At 33.2% G+C, this 19386-nt stretch overlaps 1 protein-coding gene across 2 annotated transcripts in view; it reads left to right on the top strand.

Moving 5' to 3' along the window:
• LOC110994636 (transmembrane protein 132E) overlaps positions 1-19386 on the top strand; it is a 77849-nt gene that overhangs the window by 38764 nt on the left and 19699 nt on the right. For both annotated transcript variants that reach the window (XM_022261414.2, XM_022261413.2), the window contains exons 2-4: positions 10822-11653; positions 13279-13425; positions 17657-17921. In XM_022261414.2, coding sequence (XP_022117106.2) covers positions 10822-11653; positions 13279-13425; positions 17657-17921 — 1244 coding nt within the window. The remainder of the gene's footprint in view (positions 1-10821; positions 11654-13278; positions 13426-17656; positions 17922-19386) is intronic.

The raw sequence follows: 19386 nt of genomic DNA, 5'->3' as shown, positions 1-19386 counted from the left end.
TATATATATATATATATATATATATATTACTTGATATACATTGAAATTGTAGAATGTACTTATGCTGCGGTTCCAACTAAACCTTTAGAATTGCACTGGAAGCCTTTGCTTTTAGAATAATTGCTGAAACCTACCTGCTCATAATATGGCGGATCTCTCAACGTGATGAGATATTTGCTGTTCGTATGAAATGTTATATTAGCTTAGTTATGTAAAGTTAAATTATATATTTATTCAGACGAGTAGATGATCAGGAATTTACTACAAACCATAGCTCTCCTTAGAGTCGTTACTTAATATTTAACGATTGACTTTACCATTAAGCAAAGATTAAAATAATTGGACAGCGAAAAATCTACTTCAAGTTTACTTCAGTCATAGTCTAACTCTTTAACAAATTTTGCAACTGAGTTACATTATGCGAAACGTATAGTACTATGTAATTACCATTTTACATCATTTAATTGATGACTCATATTTACGGTTTATCTATATTAACTCGCGTACAACACTAAAATATAAGCGAAATAATGAAATGTAGATTGTTATGCAACGAATTAATGCAATCTAACAGTTGCAGAGAGTGTCTTCTACTGGCTATACTCTCGGGGCGTCACTCCGATTAGTTAGAAAATCTCCACGCTAATAAAACTAAAAAAGAATGAGCAAAATGTGCAGCTTTGGCTCTTACACTATGAATACATAGTTTAAGAGCCAAAGCTGATTTTTTAGTGGTCATTAACATAATAATGTTATTGACCACTAAAAAAAATAAAAAAATTGTTTTACATACTATTTTTGGCGCTCTTAATCGTGGTCACACAATTTTTACATGAGAAAATATATTTGTTTACAAAAAATACGCCTTGTGTTGTTAATTAAATTAACACCGTATAAATTCAGTATTGGAATCTTGCGTACTTACTCAAGTATTATGCTTAGGTAACTTTCTCAAATTATCTCAAAATGGTAGCGTTAATTTATTACGGAGAATGAGCGGTAAACAGAAAACCGGTATCGTCACTAAAAACATCTGTAAACCTCACGTTACAAGCGTTCCTTTTACGGTTATAAAAATAATAACCTTTTGACCGACAAGAGCTTATTATTTAAGCTCTTGTACTTTACTTCAAATAAAATCAAACAAGTTAATATATTCCTTATCATACGAGTGTATTTCGTTTGCAAAAAAATATATACTTTAATAATGTCATAGTTCCGTGACGGAAAATATTAATAATGTAATATTTTTGTTATTCGTCATTTATTTTTATTGTAAAATTTTTGGTATTATCTATGTTTAGTAAGCCTTATAAAAATAACAACATTTTCATGTATGATTTAATTGTTATGAAGTTTCTTTATAATGCGGGATATTTGTAGTCGCCGGGAATCAAACCTATATGAGTGATAATGCGTGTAAATATGCCACGAAAACCATCATTAATAATAAACTTGTTTTAACAGTATATACATTATCAAAAAATATATAAAAGTTGTATACCTTTATGTTGCATAGTATACGTTTTGTAATGTCGATAAGAATTATGAGTAGTAATAACTAAACCATTAATCTTAAAAAGCTTTATATACAAGTGCAGTACGTTCAAGATCGTTAAAATTTTCAATAAAGTCCCCTTTGATAGAACCTATATCATTCAAGTAATTTGATTAAGCATTAGTGACGTACCCGGAAACGGAACTACTCAGTTCCAGAGATATTCACGAGCTTCCGTTTATTTCAACGACTGCAAAGCTTTGTTGTTCAAGAAGTGTTTGAATCGTCTAATTGGAATCTTGGAACTTTTAAGTTTCCACTTCATTTTTAACGAACGAACTCAAAAGATCTACGAATCTAGATCCGGTTCATAAAACGATTAACTTTTTAAATCTTTGTTTTTGTTTTTAAATCATCAATTAATATAGTATTTTATGAGCTGTACACAAACCTTTATTATATTATATTTTATTTACTTTTCATTTTTTTTCATATATCAGATATTCAGCCATTTGATCAAACAGCTAAGCAAATTACTCAAATCTTTATTCATATAGGTAAACGAGTACACTTATGAACGACAAAAAATCAAATTGTAAATTTACATTTACTACCAGTATCTATCGTATTAAAACACTACTGTAACTCTTATGCTATAGCTTTAATATAAAATATATATACATATTATCTTTAATTGGGCAACCACATCCATTAAACGTGGTTACGTGTTCCACAGGGAACGCTGGAAGCTATCGGCGCCAGGCTCTGCACCAATTAATAGCACTTAAACGTTCCAAAGTCATTATTTAGTACACAAATTCGATGCGATAAATCGATGGTTTTGGCAACTTGAAACTATATATCTCTTTATATGGATTACTATGACTAGTGGTTTAAGGATATGATGTCTTTCTTAAGACTTCAACCCTTTAGAATCATCGCATCGCATTTTAGTCAAAACCCCTTAAAGGTTCCGATGTCTATATGAGGGTAAAAGTAAAGTTCTAAATGTATTGGTTAATGATTGAAAAAAAGCCCTCTAGGTGTCACTTAAGGCCCTATCCCAGCACGATACTGCTGTGTCGGTGACTGCGGTGGCAGTGGATAGCTGGAGCACTGAGGCGCGCCGGCCTGCAATAACAATTAGTTATGTAAAACATTAAATTAAGTAATATAATTTCGTTAATTTTTTTTTCTGAAATGGATTACTTGACTTGCGATAAAATATATCGTGTAAATTTCAAAATCATGTTCTGTATAAATTTTCGTCATGGAATGAATTCAAAGTGTCAAAACTTGGCTATGTTTGGATTTTTTTCTATCGAGCGAAGTTATTTAAATCGTGTATCGGTCTTAATGGAAACATAAACTACTCAACTTCACCATAAATTTTTTCCATTCACCCAACTTTAAGTAACGATGACAAAAATGGTCGTCTGCACAGTTGTATTAAAAAAAAGGCAAGGATTTTTTTTATAACATACAAAATATATAGAAAAGATATAGGGCAAAGTTTGTTTCAGAATGTATAGTGATATGTGCAAAGCTATATGTGTGAACTAGCAACTAGACGCGCAATTTGCATAACCGGACGTGTCACGAATAAAATGTAAATCAGCTAAAAGCCGGCGCTAAACTGCACTCAATATTGCATGAAGATAATCCCTCTGATGTTAATGTGTTGCGACTTTACTATCTCAAGTCTGTATAATCTTATTTTTAAATCCATAATAAAATAAATTCAACGTAGAGGTAGGAACCCATACGAAAGCTTACACAGTTGTTCGTTGCCAAATCAAATTCCTTATAAGTACATAATTAAAAGTATGTTTGTATAAATATGGTCCAACATTAATATGTGCTTAGAGAGTGCTGAGATGTTGCAAGCTACTCGTTGCGCCTTTTAAAGTTATCGTATTATATTCTATAATATTTATTTATAAGTATCTGATCGGCCGCATTGTAGCATGTTGATTTTTGAGAGCAAAAAAATCTTTGAATTGAACTTACTGACTAAAATGGATCTGTGTTATCTAAGTAAAATAAATACTGAAAAATACTGTGAAAATGATTTAATACTGTATAAGGTTAAAATCTCATATAATTTATTTACTTAGTAAGTCCTAAAACAGTGAAATAAATAATTATTATTTATATTTAAAAATACATATTAATTTTTTTTCTTTTTGTAAATGTTTGAACCTTTTAATATATGTTATGTGAAGAACATAACATATATTTAAATGTTCATTGATTGATTATACATTTGATTGTTTTTTTGGTATTTATGTATGTTAGCTATAAAGCTATTACGAAATAAATAAATAATTATCAATAGTGAAAATTATAAAATAAGCATAGATAAAAGATAGTGTATATTACTGTTTTTAATTATGTCTTCGTAATGCCTAATGCAAAATGCGATAGCTTTTCCAAGAAAAACAAATTTATTTAACAAATTTATATTTATTTATTTATTTAAAAAGTCTCTCTACACCTTTTAACAGTGACTGTTAATTATAATCATTGTATAATGAATGAGCCGCAGGGGATCCTTCACAGCAACGTACAACTTTGCGACACATCTTTACCGACACTCCCCGAACTTTATGAATTATGTATTTCAACTTTTCCACGTTAAATAAATTTCTGTGACAAAATACCATTAAATCCTATGAATTGAATTATTCTTGGAAATATATTGAATAATGTATTAGATGTAGGGGAATTTCTAACATTAAAATTGTACAAATATGCTCGCACAGTATTTATGTGAACTAAAGCAGGTCTTAGAAGTTATTTTGACAAATTATTAAAATTTCATGAAAAATACTGAATGTACACAGATAAAACTCTTTGTCTCTGGATTACATGAAGTTGACAATATCTGGTATCGGTAAATGAAAAAGCTAAATTCTTTATTAACATAACTACAGATTTGGTTATCATTGAAAAAGCTTTTTAATTATTCCCAAACAAATAGTTTTCGTTTCGGACCTTCCCGGTTTCGCACAGCTTCAGACAATATGTTTTTACAATATTTTGCTAATATTCTTATACCTCAGGCAAGCAAATAATGAAAACATTTTTTAAATTTTTTTTTTAATATAATTGGTGTTGTGTGGATGTTCCATAATCGTCGTATTTTAACATTGCATTTTACATTTATTCAATATTTTATCTTGAGAAAACACAACATAAAGAATGTAATTTATGCTTGAAGATGTTTTCCCTAACAAACCTAATGTTAGTGGATTTAGCTAAGCCATACAAATCCTTATCCTCCAACAAATGAGGGAGAAAGACAACGATCGGGGGTGTCAAGTCTATTTGCATTAGTCGTGACAAATTTATCGTATACATTAAGAGTACAATATTGACTGTTATCGTGTTTTAAAATTATTGAATGTATAAAATAAATTAACGTAAAACGTTTTCGAATTATATAATATTACTAGCTGCCTCCGCGAACTTTGTTTCTCCTTAATGCCTAGCCTACCTTTTTAGTGCACACCAACGTGGAACATTTTGCTATGCTTCCCCAGAGACTGTTCGGTTTTCCGGAATGAAAACTTTTTAGGTTTTTCTGTGATTTTTCTCTATATAAAACTAAGAGTTCATGTTATAAGTACTTGCAAAATAAAATACTTACAAATAAAAAGTAATCGTAGAAGATAGATAAAAATTAAGGGTTATTTATATAGTATGTATTTTGAATGCTGTATCATAAAAAAAAACAATAAAATTGTCAGTGACACTCTAATTACATAGGAGTTTAAAGGTTAGATAGTAGCCAATTTCCTGAATATGCTTAGAAAAATTCATACGAATCGGTCGAGCCGTTTAGGGGGAGTATGGTAACGAACACGAGCGTTTTATATGGTCGATATATCCTAAAATGTGCCAAGTTAATTAAGAGAAATGTGCAGTAAGTTTATCAAAGAGAACTGATCCGTGTTTTTGTTGCTCTTTAAATAGGGTTGATTAAAAAAGCCAAATATTTGGATGATTTAAAATTTAAAATTCTAAAGAATTTTGTATCTTGAAGCTTCAACTCACTTTTATGATTTTATGTAAACACCAAGCCCTTGGCGATAAAAACTTTCACAACGTTCAAACATAACAGTGATGCGTCATATACACAGGTGTATTGTAAATTGTCAAACATAACTGTAACCGTTACCTTGTGGGCCTTTAGTTCGGTAATTATATTAGATATTTTAATAGCAAGGGGCAGATTTGCTCTCTGGCTTTGAGAGTGTCCATGGGCGGCGGTATCACTTGAAATCGGGTCAAAAGTCAGGCATAGAAGGGCCCTTTTTGCATATTTAAAAGTATATACATACACAAATATAAATTACTGATGCTGAACCTAGAGGTTGTAATCACTGTTCTTTTTAATATATTTTGATGGATTCAAACCCATAACCATTTTCATGCGCCATTCAAACTAGGTGTGTCGTCATTTTAACTCAGCTAAGACGGATTGAACGTGTTATGAGACTGCAGGGGATTTGCCTAGGAAACTGTTGGGACGATTAGTTAGTCACTGTATAATCGTCTAAAATGGCTTCTATTTGTAATTGATACTCTTATCTACTTTACGCCCTTTTTATGGTAAACGACATACGTCTTAGCCTGACAGTTCTGACAAAAGATTGTTGCCGTGGTAACTGCTTTTTTATATCGACCATCATAACATACTCTGTAAGTTTACTTTGAATACCAAGAACTAAGTCGGTTTTGAATAGACCACGCTCGGGTTCTATATTAAAAAAAAAGTTATTTACGATTATTCGTAGTCTGTGGTTAGGCGCGAAAACAGCTTTCTATAAAAATACATTGCAATTATTATTAATGAACACGAGTGTTATTGATTTTTTTTTAATTTTATGGCAATAGTTATAAATGCCAGTTTCAAGTAAAATGTAGGTAAGGAAAACTACGAGTGTTATTGATTTTTTTTTTAATTTTATGGCAATAGTTATAACTGTATGCCAGTTTCAAGTAAAATGTAGGTAAGGAAAACTACGAGTGTTATTGATGAATGAAGCAGTTTATATTTTACAGACCCGTACTCGGAGTCGTCTATAATGTGTTATCGATTACTTATGCCATTAAAAAAATAATTAAGTTTCATCCAATAAAAACACACCTAAAATTAGTTTTTGTACTTTTTGATTATGTTATACAAAAGATCATAGTTCTATCATCGTCGTCTTTAAAAATAAGGTTAAATGTCAAGCCGTTCGAGCAATATGTAGAAAATTGTACATTTTAAAGGACGCCAATTCAATTTAATACGAAATGTAAGGCGCAAGTGAAGTGAAATTTAATGAAATTTCATATAAGTGCTGAATCGTTGTCACGAGTCTTGATATGAGACTTTCCATATGTGTGTGTATAACCATATTATAAAATGTACGTAGAAATTTTATAATATGATTAACGAACTCATCGGGTAATGTTAGAAATTAATTGTGTTGAATAAATTCGTATTAATGTTGTAATTATTAAATACATTTTATACTTTTTGAATTTGGAACTACATATTGTATACTTAAAAGAAACCTTCTTTGATTGTCTATTCTTTTTTTAACACAGAGTAACAAAGTTTATATTTATATTGTTTTAAATTCATAGGAATATTTAAATATACTTATGATAGTGGTTTCTAGAAAGCAACTGGTTTTATAGTCTGTAGGCAGCGTCCTGAAAAAGCCCTTAGGAATCCCCAATTTCGATTTCCCTTCCCATAAATTCTCATCTATGACTATACCAACTATGGCTAGATGGGTTATATTTACGAAGGTTTGACATCAATTTCTCTTTACGACTCTAACAGGCATTTCACGAATACGTAATACCTGTATTAGTTGAATATCCAAAAATCTCTACCTTATATAGAAAAATAGCATTTTCTAGTTGTGAGTGACTACATTCTACTACATTAAGGGACTGTACAATATATTAATAAGTGTTATATGTACAAGAACGTAGACAAAAGTGGTCTTTAAAATTAAAAAAAAATCATATCGGCTTTTTGCTTTTTATATAATCAAAAATTTTAAAACTACTTACTGATATTGTTTGGCATACGCAATTAAATGCACTAAAAGACTTACTCAAATGTCGAGGTTAAAATTAATGCTTTTAAGTTTATAGTTACTTAAGTGACGTTTAGTAATCTAAAAAATGCAAATGTAGATTTCGGTATTTAAATTGGAAAAAGAAATGAAACAATTTACCTCGCAACCCGCCTTCGGAAGTCGCAAGGGTGAACATTTTTTATTACAGTACGTTTCCTTTTGACATTTTCGATTTAGTTTCATTCGAATCAAATGCAGGGAAGGTTTATTCTTTACTATTTCGTTTTTATAAGCATTTCCGATTCTTGTGATACCTAAGAAAAATAATTATACTTACCTACTTGTAGTTTAATATAAATATTAGAATTAAGAAGTAATATATCATCTGGTAAATGCAGTAAAAAAATCACAATTATTATTAATTAATATTAAGCTGTTATTCCTAACACCCAGTGTCATATATATAAACATTTCAAACTCGAAATAACTTTATTCATATAAGTAAACAAGTACTTGTGAACATCAAAAAATTGTTATATTAATTGTAAATTTGCATTTACTAACACTTCGCAAGTCAAGAGCGTAGAGCGGGCAAGAAGAACTGACAAGAAACCTTCCGCCACTCTTTTTAATCGCTAAGTTTTGAGTCATACAAATTGTTTGAACTGGAGCAAATCAATCCTCAGTATTTAATAAAAAAAGCTTTATTGATTAATTAACGTTTAACGAGGGCTTTTTATTTGTTTAGTAATAATTCTCTAATTTTGCTTGAGAGTGAGTGGTTTATCTTTTGGAGCCTGGTTGACCGTTGTTTTAGATATATATCTAACTTAATCTAATACATCAGATGTGCGGGTTTTGGTGATCAGTGTGTCCTCACACATAGGCCTCTTCCAGCTGCTTCCATCTATAATTTTTTTTAATTTTGCTCTTCTGGTCCAAGTTCTGTCTCCAATTGTACTTAAAGGATTACAATTTAACTCCGCAAAATTTAAATGATTCCTATAAAGTGAAGATGTTAAGTTTTATTAGATTACCGAGTACAAAAGGGTACTGTACGATATCTATGATATATGCTTTCGTCTATTCGAAATGCGACCACTACTCAATAATCGTGTTTATCAGACCGACCTTTAAAGAGCATTGGTACGTTTCACTTAACCTTCAGTATAAAAGTTTAGCCTCAGAATTATCGATTCGATTGCTATTTTGTCATGTCAGTGTTTCAACGGGCAAGATTACTGCCAAATAGTTTCTTGTAGAGGGCGCCAAATGTTTGACAAACTCAAAAATAAATTATAAAGCTTGCGATTTTTTACGATTTAATATTAAATGGGTCGGTGTGTAGCTTTTACATATGCAGAAGTAGGTTCACATAAATTCCCTTCTAATGTCTCCCTGAGAAAATGGAAAAAAGCATCGAGAAGAGTTAATTTTAATTTCCTACAGCAAATTGCCATGAGCATTATTGTGAAATTACTGTCGTAATCTGTACCAAGAAATAAATGATTTATGTATGATATCTTAAATGTGAGGATATATTTTTTTATTTCTTTGGTATTTGAGTAGTCATAACAAATTTCTTGGTAGCTGGGGATAGACAACAAACTAATAATAAGCTAACCTCGCTACCAATTCCGCTTTCTTTCCCTGCCACGACCTCTTCTTTTCAGCTCATTCCTTAGATTTGCAAAGCTTGTTTTAAAAAAAAATCGGATCATCATCAACTAATGGTACAACGCCCTTTACTGGAAAAGTTTCTAGTAGTCCCCCATTCTTTAAAGAAAAACACTTTTTAACGGATTATAGTTATGTATTGTTGTATTTAAACTTATAATTATTTGTACATAATTTTAAATTTAAACCGACGTTTTGCGTGCTTTACAGCGTGCGTGGTCACGGTGACTGAAGACAAAGGTGTTAAATGTCAAAAAGTATTACAGCTGCAGAAAATGTTGTGTTATCTGTATTTATTTCCCCGGAGTTGGTACGACTAAACTCCGGGGAAATATATATAAGTTTAAATACAACAATACATAACTATAATCCGTTAAAAAGTGTTTTTCTTTAAATGTGTAAAAGTTATGTTAATAAAAGACAATACTAAGTCCCCCATTCTTTCATAACGCTTGCAATTCTCGTGACCAGCAAACTTGGCTTGTCACTTCTAAATGATAAACGGTTCGGAAAATCTATTTAATTAAGTAGGTATCTATACTGAGCGGTTTCCATTACGAACAAATATTGGTTCATTTGTTACGGCTTGTTGTTCGCTCGACACTATAGTGACATCATTTCAGATATTAATTGATGCTATTATGCCGCCATGTTTTCATTTCTCCGGGTAATATAACAAATTTCAAATTCGGAGTAAATTTACGTCAGATATAACTTCAAGTTGATACAAAAATGAATAATTCCGCGACGTGTTCTGAGTTTTTCTTTGAAATATATTGTATTAAATCCACGAGTTTGAAAGCGAGTATTTTCTTTGTTCTAAGTGCGTCACGTGCTGAAGCATTTTATTATACGTGTTCTATCCTTGCTCGCTGAGAGCTCTACGCCGCGTGTTCTCAAGAGTCGTTTCCTTGCAAATGAAGGCCTCCTACAGCTATCAAGTCAACCACTATTATCATTTTAACATTTTTACAATAAGTGCTTTCTTTAAGGACACTTTACTATCCTATTTAAGGAGAAACCCGTAAATATTTAATCCGTCTATTCGTTAGGATGTTATTCAATGTATTATGTAGGAATGTTTCTGTGTAGACAAATGAAAATCATTAAGCAGACTGAATCGTAATGAATTCCATACGAGGTCACGGAAATGTGACACAAATTCTCGTAATAAGTGAGACGAGTCACGATTGTGATGCTGACGATGCGTTCGTCAACGAAAATGTATTCATCCATTCAGGCTTTACATGAGAATTTTCTGTCTTATTGTCTTATATGAAAAAGAATTGACTCGTCTTGCTTTAACCTAAAGCCGAACAAAAGTTTTTCTTTCAAACAATAGGTTGAAATCATTAAACAAAACATATTTTAATATATTTCAATGTTTGTAAACATTGATACAAAAATAACTACACGAATACAGTTCGGGTTGGCTGCATGCCAACTATTTAAACGTTCTTTTATCTATTGTCAACCGAAAAATAAAAACAATGACGTGGTATTTATTAGTGACAGGCACTGTATCACATTTTATTAACTAAAGACTTTTGTTTACAGGTTCCGTGCTAGCGGTGGAAGTTCACTTCGAAAACAAAGACAGCGGCTTTTTTCTCAAACACACGGCGAGATGGAGTGGGTCTGGTCCACCACCAGAACCTATGGGCACAGCCCTACCCGGTGCTCTTCTTTCCCTCGACCGTTTTACTGTCCTACAAGGTTCAGCTCCAGCATCAGTTAGAGCAACCTATGGGCCTTTCTCGACGAAGCAGACTGTCCCAGCGCGGTATGCCGTCCCGGATCCATTAGAACCACCTAGAAGGAATGCCACCTTACTGGAATTGCAAGACGCAACAGCCCACAGACTTGACGTATCCGCCCACCTTGTATTCAGGGAGTTGCCTCGCGACGCTCCCGTGTTACGAGTTCTCTTTCACACCGGAGGGGAAGGCGGCGCACGAAGAGCTGCCACAAGATTACGGAGAGTATGTATAACGCTACACGCTAGTCTAGGCTCGAAGACTCTAACAGCAACATGCGGTCCGGAAGGAGAGGAAGGAGCCTGTCTCGCAGAGTTGACTGTGCCAGCAGCATGGTGGCCGGCAGATGGCAAAGGGAAGAGACCGCCTCGCACATTGAAATTGGCGTACAGTGCAGCAGAAGCGAATAGCGGAGATAGTGGAGAGGGAGTCTGTGGAAAGGTTTCCGTGCAGCCAGCGTGGCCATTGGGCACTGTAACGTTAGCAGGAGCTAGGGCTGGGTATAGAGAGGCGAGGGCTGGAGACACAGCTCTACTGTTACCTCGTGCACCTCTGTACCCACATTTCCGTCTGCACATTCCATTTGTTGTTCGCCGTGATGCTGGTCACACCATCGGTCATGTTGTCATAAGGTAAGAATCTAAAATCTATAATAATGTATTTTATAATGTTACTAACGGGGAACGAAGAATGATAGATTGATTTAGACATGTTATTCGCTCCGAATCTATGTACCATCTAATGTTAGTGAAGAGCATTACTTTTGATGTACTGAAAATGAAGTATTACTCAATATTAATCATCGTTCCCAAGTTAATACGGAGTAAAGAGCCCTCAGTAACCTCTCAAGTCTTGACATTGAAGCGCAAATTGCTGTCACCATGAAAACCTCTCGGCGATGCCATCAACGACCGCCCACTCACTAGTCAAGTGTGAACTAACAGTACTAAGTACTTACCTAGACAGTTCCGGTTTCTAACATTCCTATTAAAAATTCATATTCTTGTGTACAAGTATGTATTTAATTTCCGGGATTAAGGACTCTAAATTTGAAATGTGAGTAGTGGCCTAGTGGCTTCAGCGTGTGACTGTCAATCCTGATAGTAGGTTCGACCCTTTGGACTTTGGTGCACCAGTTGCCGTCTATGTGCGCTTTTAACATTCGCACGAACAGTGAAGGAAAACATCAGGAGGAAACCAGCTTGCTTTAGATTCAAAAAAGTCGACAGCCACAAGACCTACTTATTAGATTGACAAATGATCCTGAAACAAAAGACAAACAGAAACAGAAAACTAACGCCCAGACTAAAAAGGCTGTAGCGCCAACTTGTATATTTAAATATAATCTGTATTGTAAATAAATCCTTCTTTAATAATTCTTTTGACGTACCTTCGATATTTTTGAAGGGTTAATACAGATACTGTAGAAAATTGATATTCCGTGTCAAGATAGGTAAAAACGGCGAGCTTCAACTAGATTTATCGTTGCTACAAAGTTGATGCTGCACTAATGGAGAGCTTTAAGCACCGCTCGACTTTTCGTTGGAAATCAGGTCAACTTGTCAGTTCTCACACGTTAGAGTTTCGACCATTATGAAACTGAATTCAATTCTGGCTGGAAATACAAGCGTTATAGAAACTCATATATTTGACGTTTGTCGGCAAAAGTATATTAGTGATTTGTTTAAAAACCTTATTGATTGATATTAACTCGTCTGAGTTGAAAGAATCAGTACCTTTAACCTTGATGGTTAAACGTAGTCTTAATGAAAAAAATGTAACTGGGGGCAAGCAGGAGGCTCATCTGATGATTAGCAATACCGCCGTCTATGGAAATGAAGTACATTGTGTTTAAAGAAAACACTTTTTTAACGGATTGAAGCTATGTATTATTGTAAAGTTATAATTATTTAAAGATAATTTGACCGCGCACGATGTAAAGCACGCGAAACGTCGGATATTGTAAATAATTATTAAGTTATATAATACACAGCTTCAATCCGTTTAAAAAGTGTTTTCTTTAAATGTGTAAAAGTTATGTTAATAAAAGACAATACTATGTATGTACATACGTACGTGCTACGGGGTATGAACTTAAAAAAAAACATATGTATTAAATGCTTTAAATTTAACATTCCAGTCCTCAAATCAAGCGTAGAACGGAAGAGAAGAACTAACAATAAACTCTCCGCCAACCTTTTTTTAATCGCCAAGTTTCCGCTAATATTATACTAATCCAGCTATATTATGTTTATAGGATGAAAGTCAAGTCCGGATTAAGGCTGGTAAGCGTGAACGCTGCGAATTCTCATTGGGCGGTGACTGCTGAAGTCAAGCCAAGGTCTGCAACGGTCACAGCGACACGTCTAGAACAACCACTACGGGATGATGATGGACTTGAATTGTAAGTGACTTCTTGTATTTGTCTAAGTCCTATGTAAGAGTACGCGATTTATCTAATAGATTTTTTCGTAACAGACGGCAATCTATTTCATCATAATTTATTTCTTTATACTATACTCGAAATTATCCAATCTTCATGTTCTCTAGCGGTTCAAATCAGCATTAATATGATACCTTTTTTATATCGTCATCCCATCTCATCTCTAATCATTTGCCTTTTGTTTCCACTCCGTTACAATTATGTTCCAAGTGTTCTTCTTTTCTCTCATAAAACTAATTATTATTTATCCTTCAAATTATCGAAATCTTAGCTTAGTTAAGCTTGAACTCTTGATTCACGAATAATTAATGTAAAGATTAGTCCATGATATGAATAAGTATATAAATGTGTCTAAACTTATTCCTCTCTTCATCGCATAAATAAAAAAAATCATTTATTTCAGACCAATTAGTAAGTCCATATATAAATAACACAAGTAAAAAAAATTATTGATACAGTTATTTGTTGGCAACTCAATCATATATTTTAATTAATGTTGAAATAACATGTCTTCTTAATATGCCTGAGGCAAGAAAATTAAATGTAATTTTCCCTTATAAGTTTTGTCTTCATAAAGTTTAAATAAAGTTGGGAAAATCTCGAGTAATTTCCCAAAGGCTCCATTAGAGATACCTTTTTGTTCACTTTAATTCTACTTGAATTGGAATTGCGGCTTTAACTTCAAATATATGTATTACTTTTAACTTTTACAATTTACTAGATGTCTATGTTGACCTGCTAAGCCTAAACATTTATTTGTGTATATTCTGAAAAAAAAGTGCGTGGGTACAAAGCACTAATGTCAGAAGTGAAACTTCTTTGTTATAACTAAGTTAAGAGTCCTAATAAATGACCATGTACCAGTATATGATCTCTCCATGTATTTGTATATCTATATATTTACACTGTATATGTGCTGATGATAATATAAATAATGCATCTTCACTAACTGGCATAGGCTATCTGAATTTTAAAAAATAGGGATCCCTAATTTTAGTGCAATAATATAACCCAAGGTGACAAATTGATAAATTGTACGGTATTATAGAACGACGTATCAATATCATCAAGAACGTTTACCCATGGACAATTTTATCCCGAGTCGGAACTTCAAAACATCAAAATATTTTGTATGTATATAGAATTTCTAATACACTAAAAACTTACAAATCAATCTGTTCTCTAATATTATAGAAGAAAGTTTTGCATTTAGAGTTTATATTTTTTACAATTTATAACAATCAAGCTAAAAATTCTTGGAAAAACATCTTTTCAATAGACCTTGATATCTAGAATTTTTCAAGACATGTAAAGTGTTTTTAATTTACTTTTAAATTTACTAATGTCGGACAGTCTACGTAAACGATGTTACGACGATCACTATCACGAGGTCGGTATCTACGCGAGTGAAACCGCGGGGCCTTGCTAGTTATACAATATATTAGCCAGAAATATTCGCGCATTAGCAGTAGTTATAGTAGAAAATATCTAAAAATTACACTTTGCATTGTGAACCTGATTTTTATAATAACGTTTGGCTTTGGTTAACGTTTTTACTTGCAGTGTCAAATTACTATTGAAATCTAGAATTAACTGGCCTTATAATTATGAACTATTAATATTCATAACTGTTCTCGATAACTGGGTTTAAACCAGGTTCTACTATGTACATTTAATCTTTGGAGGTTGTTTTGCAAAAAATACTGTCGGCTTTTAATATTTCACTCACTACTCAAACTCATTCAACGATAATGTTGCAAGTATCAATTCTTTAAAGGCCGGCAACGCACTCGAGAGCCCAAACGTTCCTCAACGCATTGAGAGTGTCTATGGGCGGCGGTATCACTTAATATCAGCTGAGCCTCCTGTCCACTTGCCCCCTGTTCTATAAAAAAAGTACAGTACAATTAAAATAAGTCATAGAGCAACTGCCGGCCTTATCGCTTTCAAGGGATCTTTTCCAGACAATCAGGAAAGAGAAATAATTAAAAAAGCGAGCGCAAGAACTGACTGAGCAATGATCTCTAATCACTTAAATGTTATTGATTCTTCTCTTGACTGTTATTGTATAATGACTAACGGATGTACCAATTATCTGAACCAATAGTCAATTAAAGGAACTCGTAATTAATGTGTCATGAGAAAGGATGTCTACTGTTAAGTAATCTAAACCCTACCATGGCTTAGTGGTTAAGCTATTGTTTAATATAAATCGCGGTAGGTTGATCGCCGAAATTGTCTATAATAAAAAAAATAAAGGCAAGACCGCGGCTTTCCCCATACCCCATGCTGCCCTGAGGTTAAAAATCCAAAATCCTAAATTGTGGATAAAAAAAACTTATTTATTACACAGTTATATAATGTTACCGAAGATTAAGAAATAGTATTAATAGGTAAATAGGTTTCATAACGAAGTTTATATCTACATTATTTACAATCTTACATTACATACTAATAATTAGTAATTTATAAATTCATCTCTGTGGCACCTTTAAATGTTTCTAAAAATCACAATTGTTTTTGAAATATTATGAATACAATTATACATTAATATATGAACATCTCTGTACTGTTCCTAATTGGAACATCCTTTTGAGAGGTTAACCTCTCAAGAATTCCTTAATTATTCATAGAATTGATAAATAAGGTTGGACGGCCATTGATTGAATTGTGTACTACGTTAACTCACACTACTTCATTTCCCATATGTGTGTGTATGTGGAAAATATATCTATGTTTTATGACGTAGTTCCCATTTTACTTTATATTTTTACATAATAATTTACACGTTATCTAATTTAATAATTAGGATTAGACTATTTATTAGGTCAAGGCTATTTAACATGAATGGTGCCAAATGCGCAAAGCGGGTTCATCAACAGAATGAACGAGAACACTTTTCAGAATATTGACACTATAAATTGCGTGCCTCCTAATAAGAACTTTAAGGTATTTCAATTAAGACATTGATCTTTAACCTGCATCGTAAACATTCTTCTTATGTAGTACGTTATTATACGATCGTTATATTGGTATATGGGATTAGATATATTAGGATTCTTAATGATCACATTTCTGGGTGTACTAAGTACCAATTTTGTTCTTTTCACCAAATTCAGCGAAAGGCTTGTCGATTTGTCAATATCCCATGTACGATCAGGACTTAATTCTCTCTCTGTCTCAGACATTACGTATATGCGTTTTCTACAAAGTGTACTATGCAGAGTGTTTGGAAGAGATATTGCTTCCTGCCTCGTTTCATCACCGTATGAACCATTACCTAAAATTTCATCCGCATCACCGTGACTGAATCGACTCTCGTTCGGGGTCGTTTTCGGCAATGCAAAATGGATGTCCATAGATATCTCTTTCCTTTTTGGGCGTCCTGTAGGCCCGATCGCCCCATGCTTTAAAAAAATATAATACTCATAATAAGAAAATGATTTAGAGTGAAGTGAGCAAAATGGCAATATACAATTCAAGCAAGCGCTTTTACAGAGGTTGACATAACCTTGACACTTTAAACACTCATTAAAACCGTTCATTAAAAACTACATTTTCGGCTGAAGTGAGCATAAATATTTCGGGCAAGTATTTCATAAATTGCATTTGGTCTAGTGGCGTCAGCAGGTCACATCCCTGAGGTCGTAGGTGCGATCCCCGGCTGTTCACAAATGGACTTTCTGTCTATGTGCGTATTTTAAAATTCGCACAAAAGGTGAAGGAAAAAGACCTTTGACCTAAAAGTCAACGGCTTGTGTCAGGCACTTGGCTATCTATTCGATTGACAAATGATCATGAAACAGGTAGATAAATCTGAGGCCCAGACCTAAAAAGGTTGTGGCGCAATTTTTTTTGCCATTGATGCATTTTATTTAATAAAGTAAATACAAATCCTTTGTCTTTATCGACGCGAGATAACTTAAAATAAAATAATTCTGAACTCTTTTATGGTTTTTCAATAAAAGATTTGTATGTTTATTGTCAAGATTGTATACTTAATTTTTTTTTATATTGGACTTTAAGGTAAACATTATTGTGTGGTGGAAATATAATATAGGGTTATTCCTTCCACCAGCTCGTCGAACTTCTCCAATGTCTGGAAGTTATAAATACGAGATAATAACTTAATTAATAGGACACAATTTGATGTCCCTAAACTAACCTCAATAATAAAAATAACTGTTTACAGGGAAGAAGAAGAAAGTGGCGCTGGTGGACCCGGTTGGGAAGAGGTCCTTACATGGTTGGTGGAAGTCGGGGCAGAGGGAGAAGGTGACAGCGACGGCTCTGAAGGAGAGTCTGGTAGAGGCACGGCGAGACTTAGCTGGTCAGCTAAGGTGTCTTCAACAGCAAGCAGTGCATCCACGACCGAAGAAACACCACACGAACATAGAGTTAACACTCGACTGGATATTGAGAAGGATGACATCCAGGCTGTGCTGCCCATATCTAAGGTAGGTCCCAGTAGCGATAAAGAACAAACTTTATTACAATGTGTTATTATAATAACATATAATAAAATATTATGCACATGAAAGATTTGTACATAAGTCTATTTGTAACGAATTGGCTCAAAAAGTTCCAGACCGATTTTATTAATTCTTTCACTATTCGAATGCTACATAATTTCTGATAAATAAAGGCTATAGTATTAGAACATGTCAATATCTACACAATATGTTTAAAAAAATGAATGTCCACCGTGCGAAGCCGGGACGAGCCGCTAGTATGTAATATTTTTATTACATACTAGCGGCTATTGATTCTTGGCTGTGCATCTGTCCTTGTGAGCATCTGCACATCTGCGCATTTAATACTCGTACCATAACTCTCTGGAACTCCATGGAATGTGTCAGGCACAGAAGGCTAATCACCTATTTGCCTAATGTAAGAAAGAAAAGAATGTACGTACTGTTTTACTACCTTACCACATAAAACAGACGCATTATACATCTATTGTGTTATAGACTCTATTAGTGTAGCCACTGATTTAATTTATATTTAAAGTAGATTGTTTCCATGCGAAAACATACTTTCCCCCGGGACAATACAAGGACTATTTGAATAAACTGTGACGATTTGAGCAGACTAAACGCTATTATTAAAACCATTGACGCTGAACTATCAATAGCCTTCAATCAATGAAATTGATTCATTTGTTTGAGTTTTATGGCAATACATCAGAGACATTTAATATCATTCAGCGCTCTATCTAAATGTTAAACTAGCGGTTGTATATAAATATATAATATTAAAGTCTCTACATATATCTACTTTTATACAAAAGCAGGCAAATTATTTTTTTGCAAGGATCCCTTGAAGAAGGCCTCTATCCGGCTCCATCTCTCTCAATCTTGAACATTTTTCTCCCAATCTTCCCCACCTACTTCTTTAACCTCGTTAACCTCTGTACAAGAGGGCTAGCTCTTTTTCATTCTTAGCTCGGTTTTTGCACATCGTTATCCTTTTTGTCCATCTGTCATTGTTCACTCGACCGGCTAGGTACGCCCATTTCTACTTAATTTTTTTTGCAATTCAACATTCTATCAATTCATCAATAATTTTTGTTTTCTTTCTTAATTCTATACTTCTAATTTTGTCCTTTTTTGTTTCATTCCTCGCTGTCCAAAATATAATATAATTGCGTTTTTAAGGTCGATTTTAATCGTTTATTAAAATCTAAACATCATCAAGTATTTACAATTTTTAACCTACAGAGTAATAATAAAAATAATATTAACATATATGTACTATATATCGATAATTGTTGGAATATGAAGCAATGTTGTGTTACGCGTTAGCAACAAAGTTAAATTGAAACGTAATTCAAATCGTAATTCCACGCGTTTATATTCCATTATTGACAATTGCTTTATATTCGTCAGTGACATAGTGGTGGTTTTTAGCTATTTATTAATA

The sequence above is a fragment of the Pieris rapae genome, chromosome 7 (assembly GCF_905147795.1).
Source record: "Pieris rapae chromosome 7, ilPieRapa1.1, whole genome shotgun sequence".
Taxonomy (NCBI): Eukaryota; Metazoa; Arthropoda; class Insecta; order Lepidoptera; family Pieridae; genus Pieris; species Pieris rapae.
This window is presented reverse-complemented; position numbering and strand designations above follow the sequence as displayed.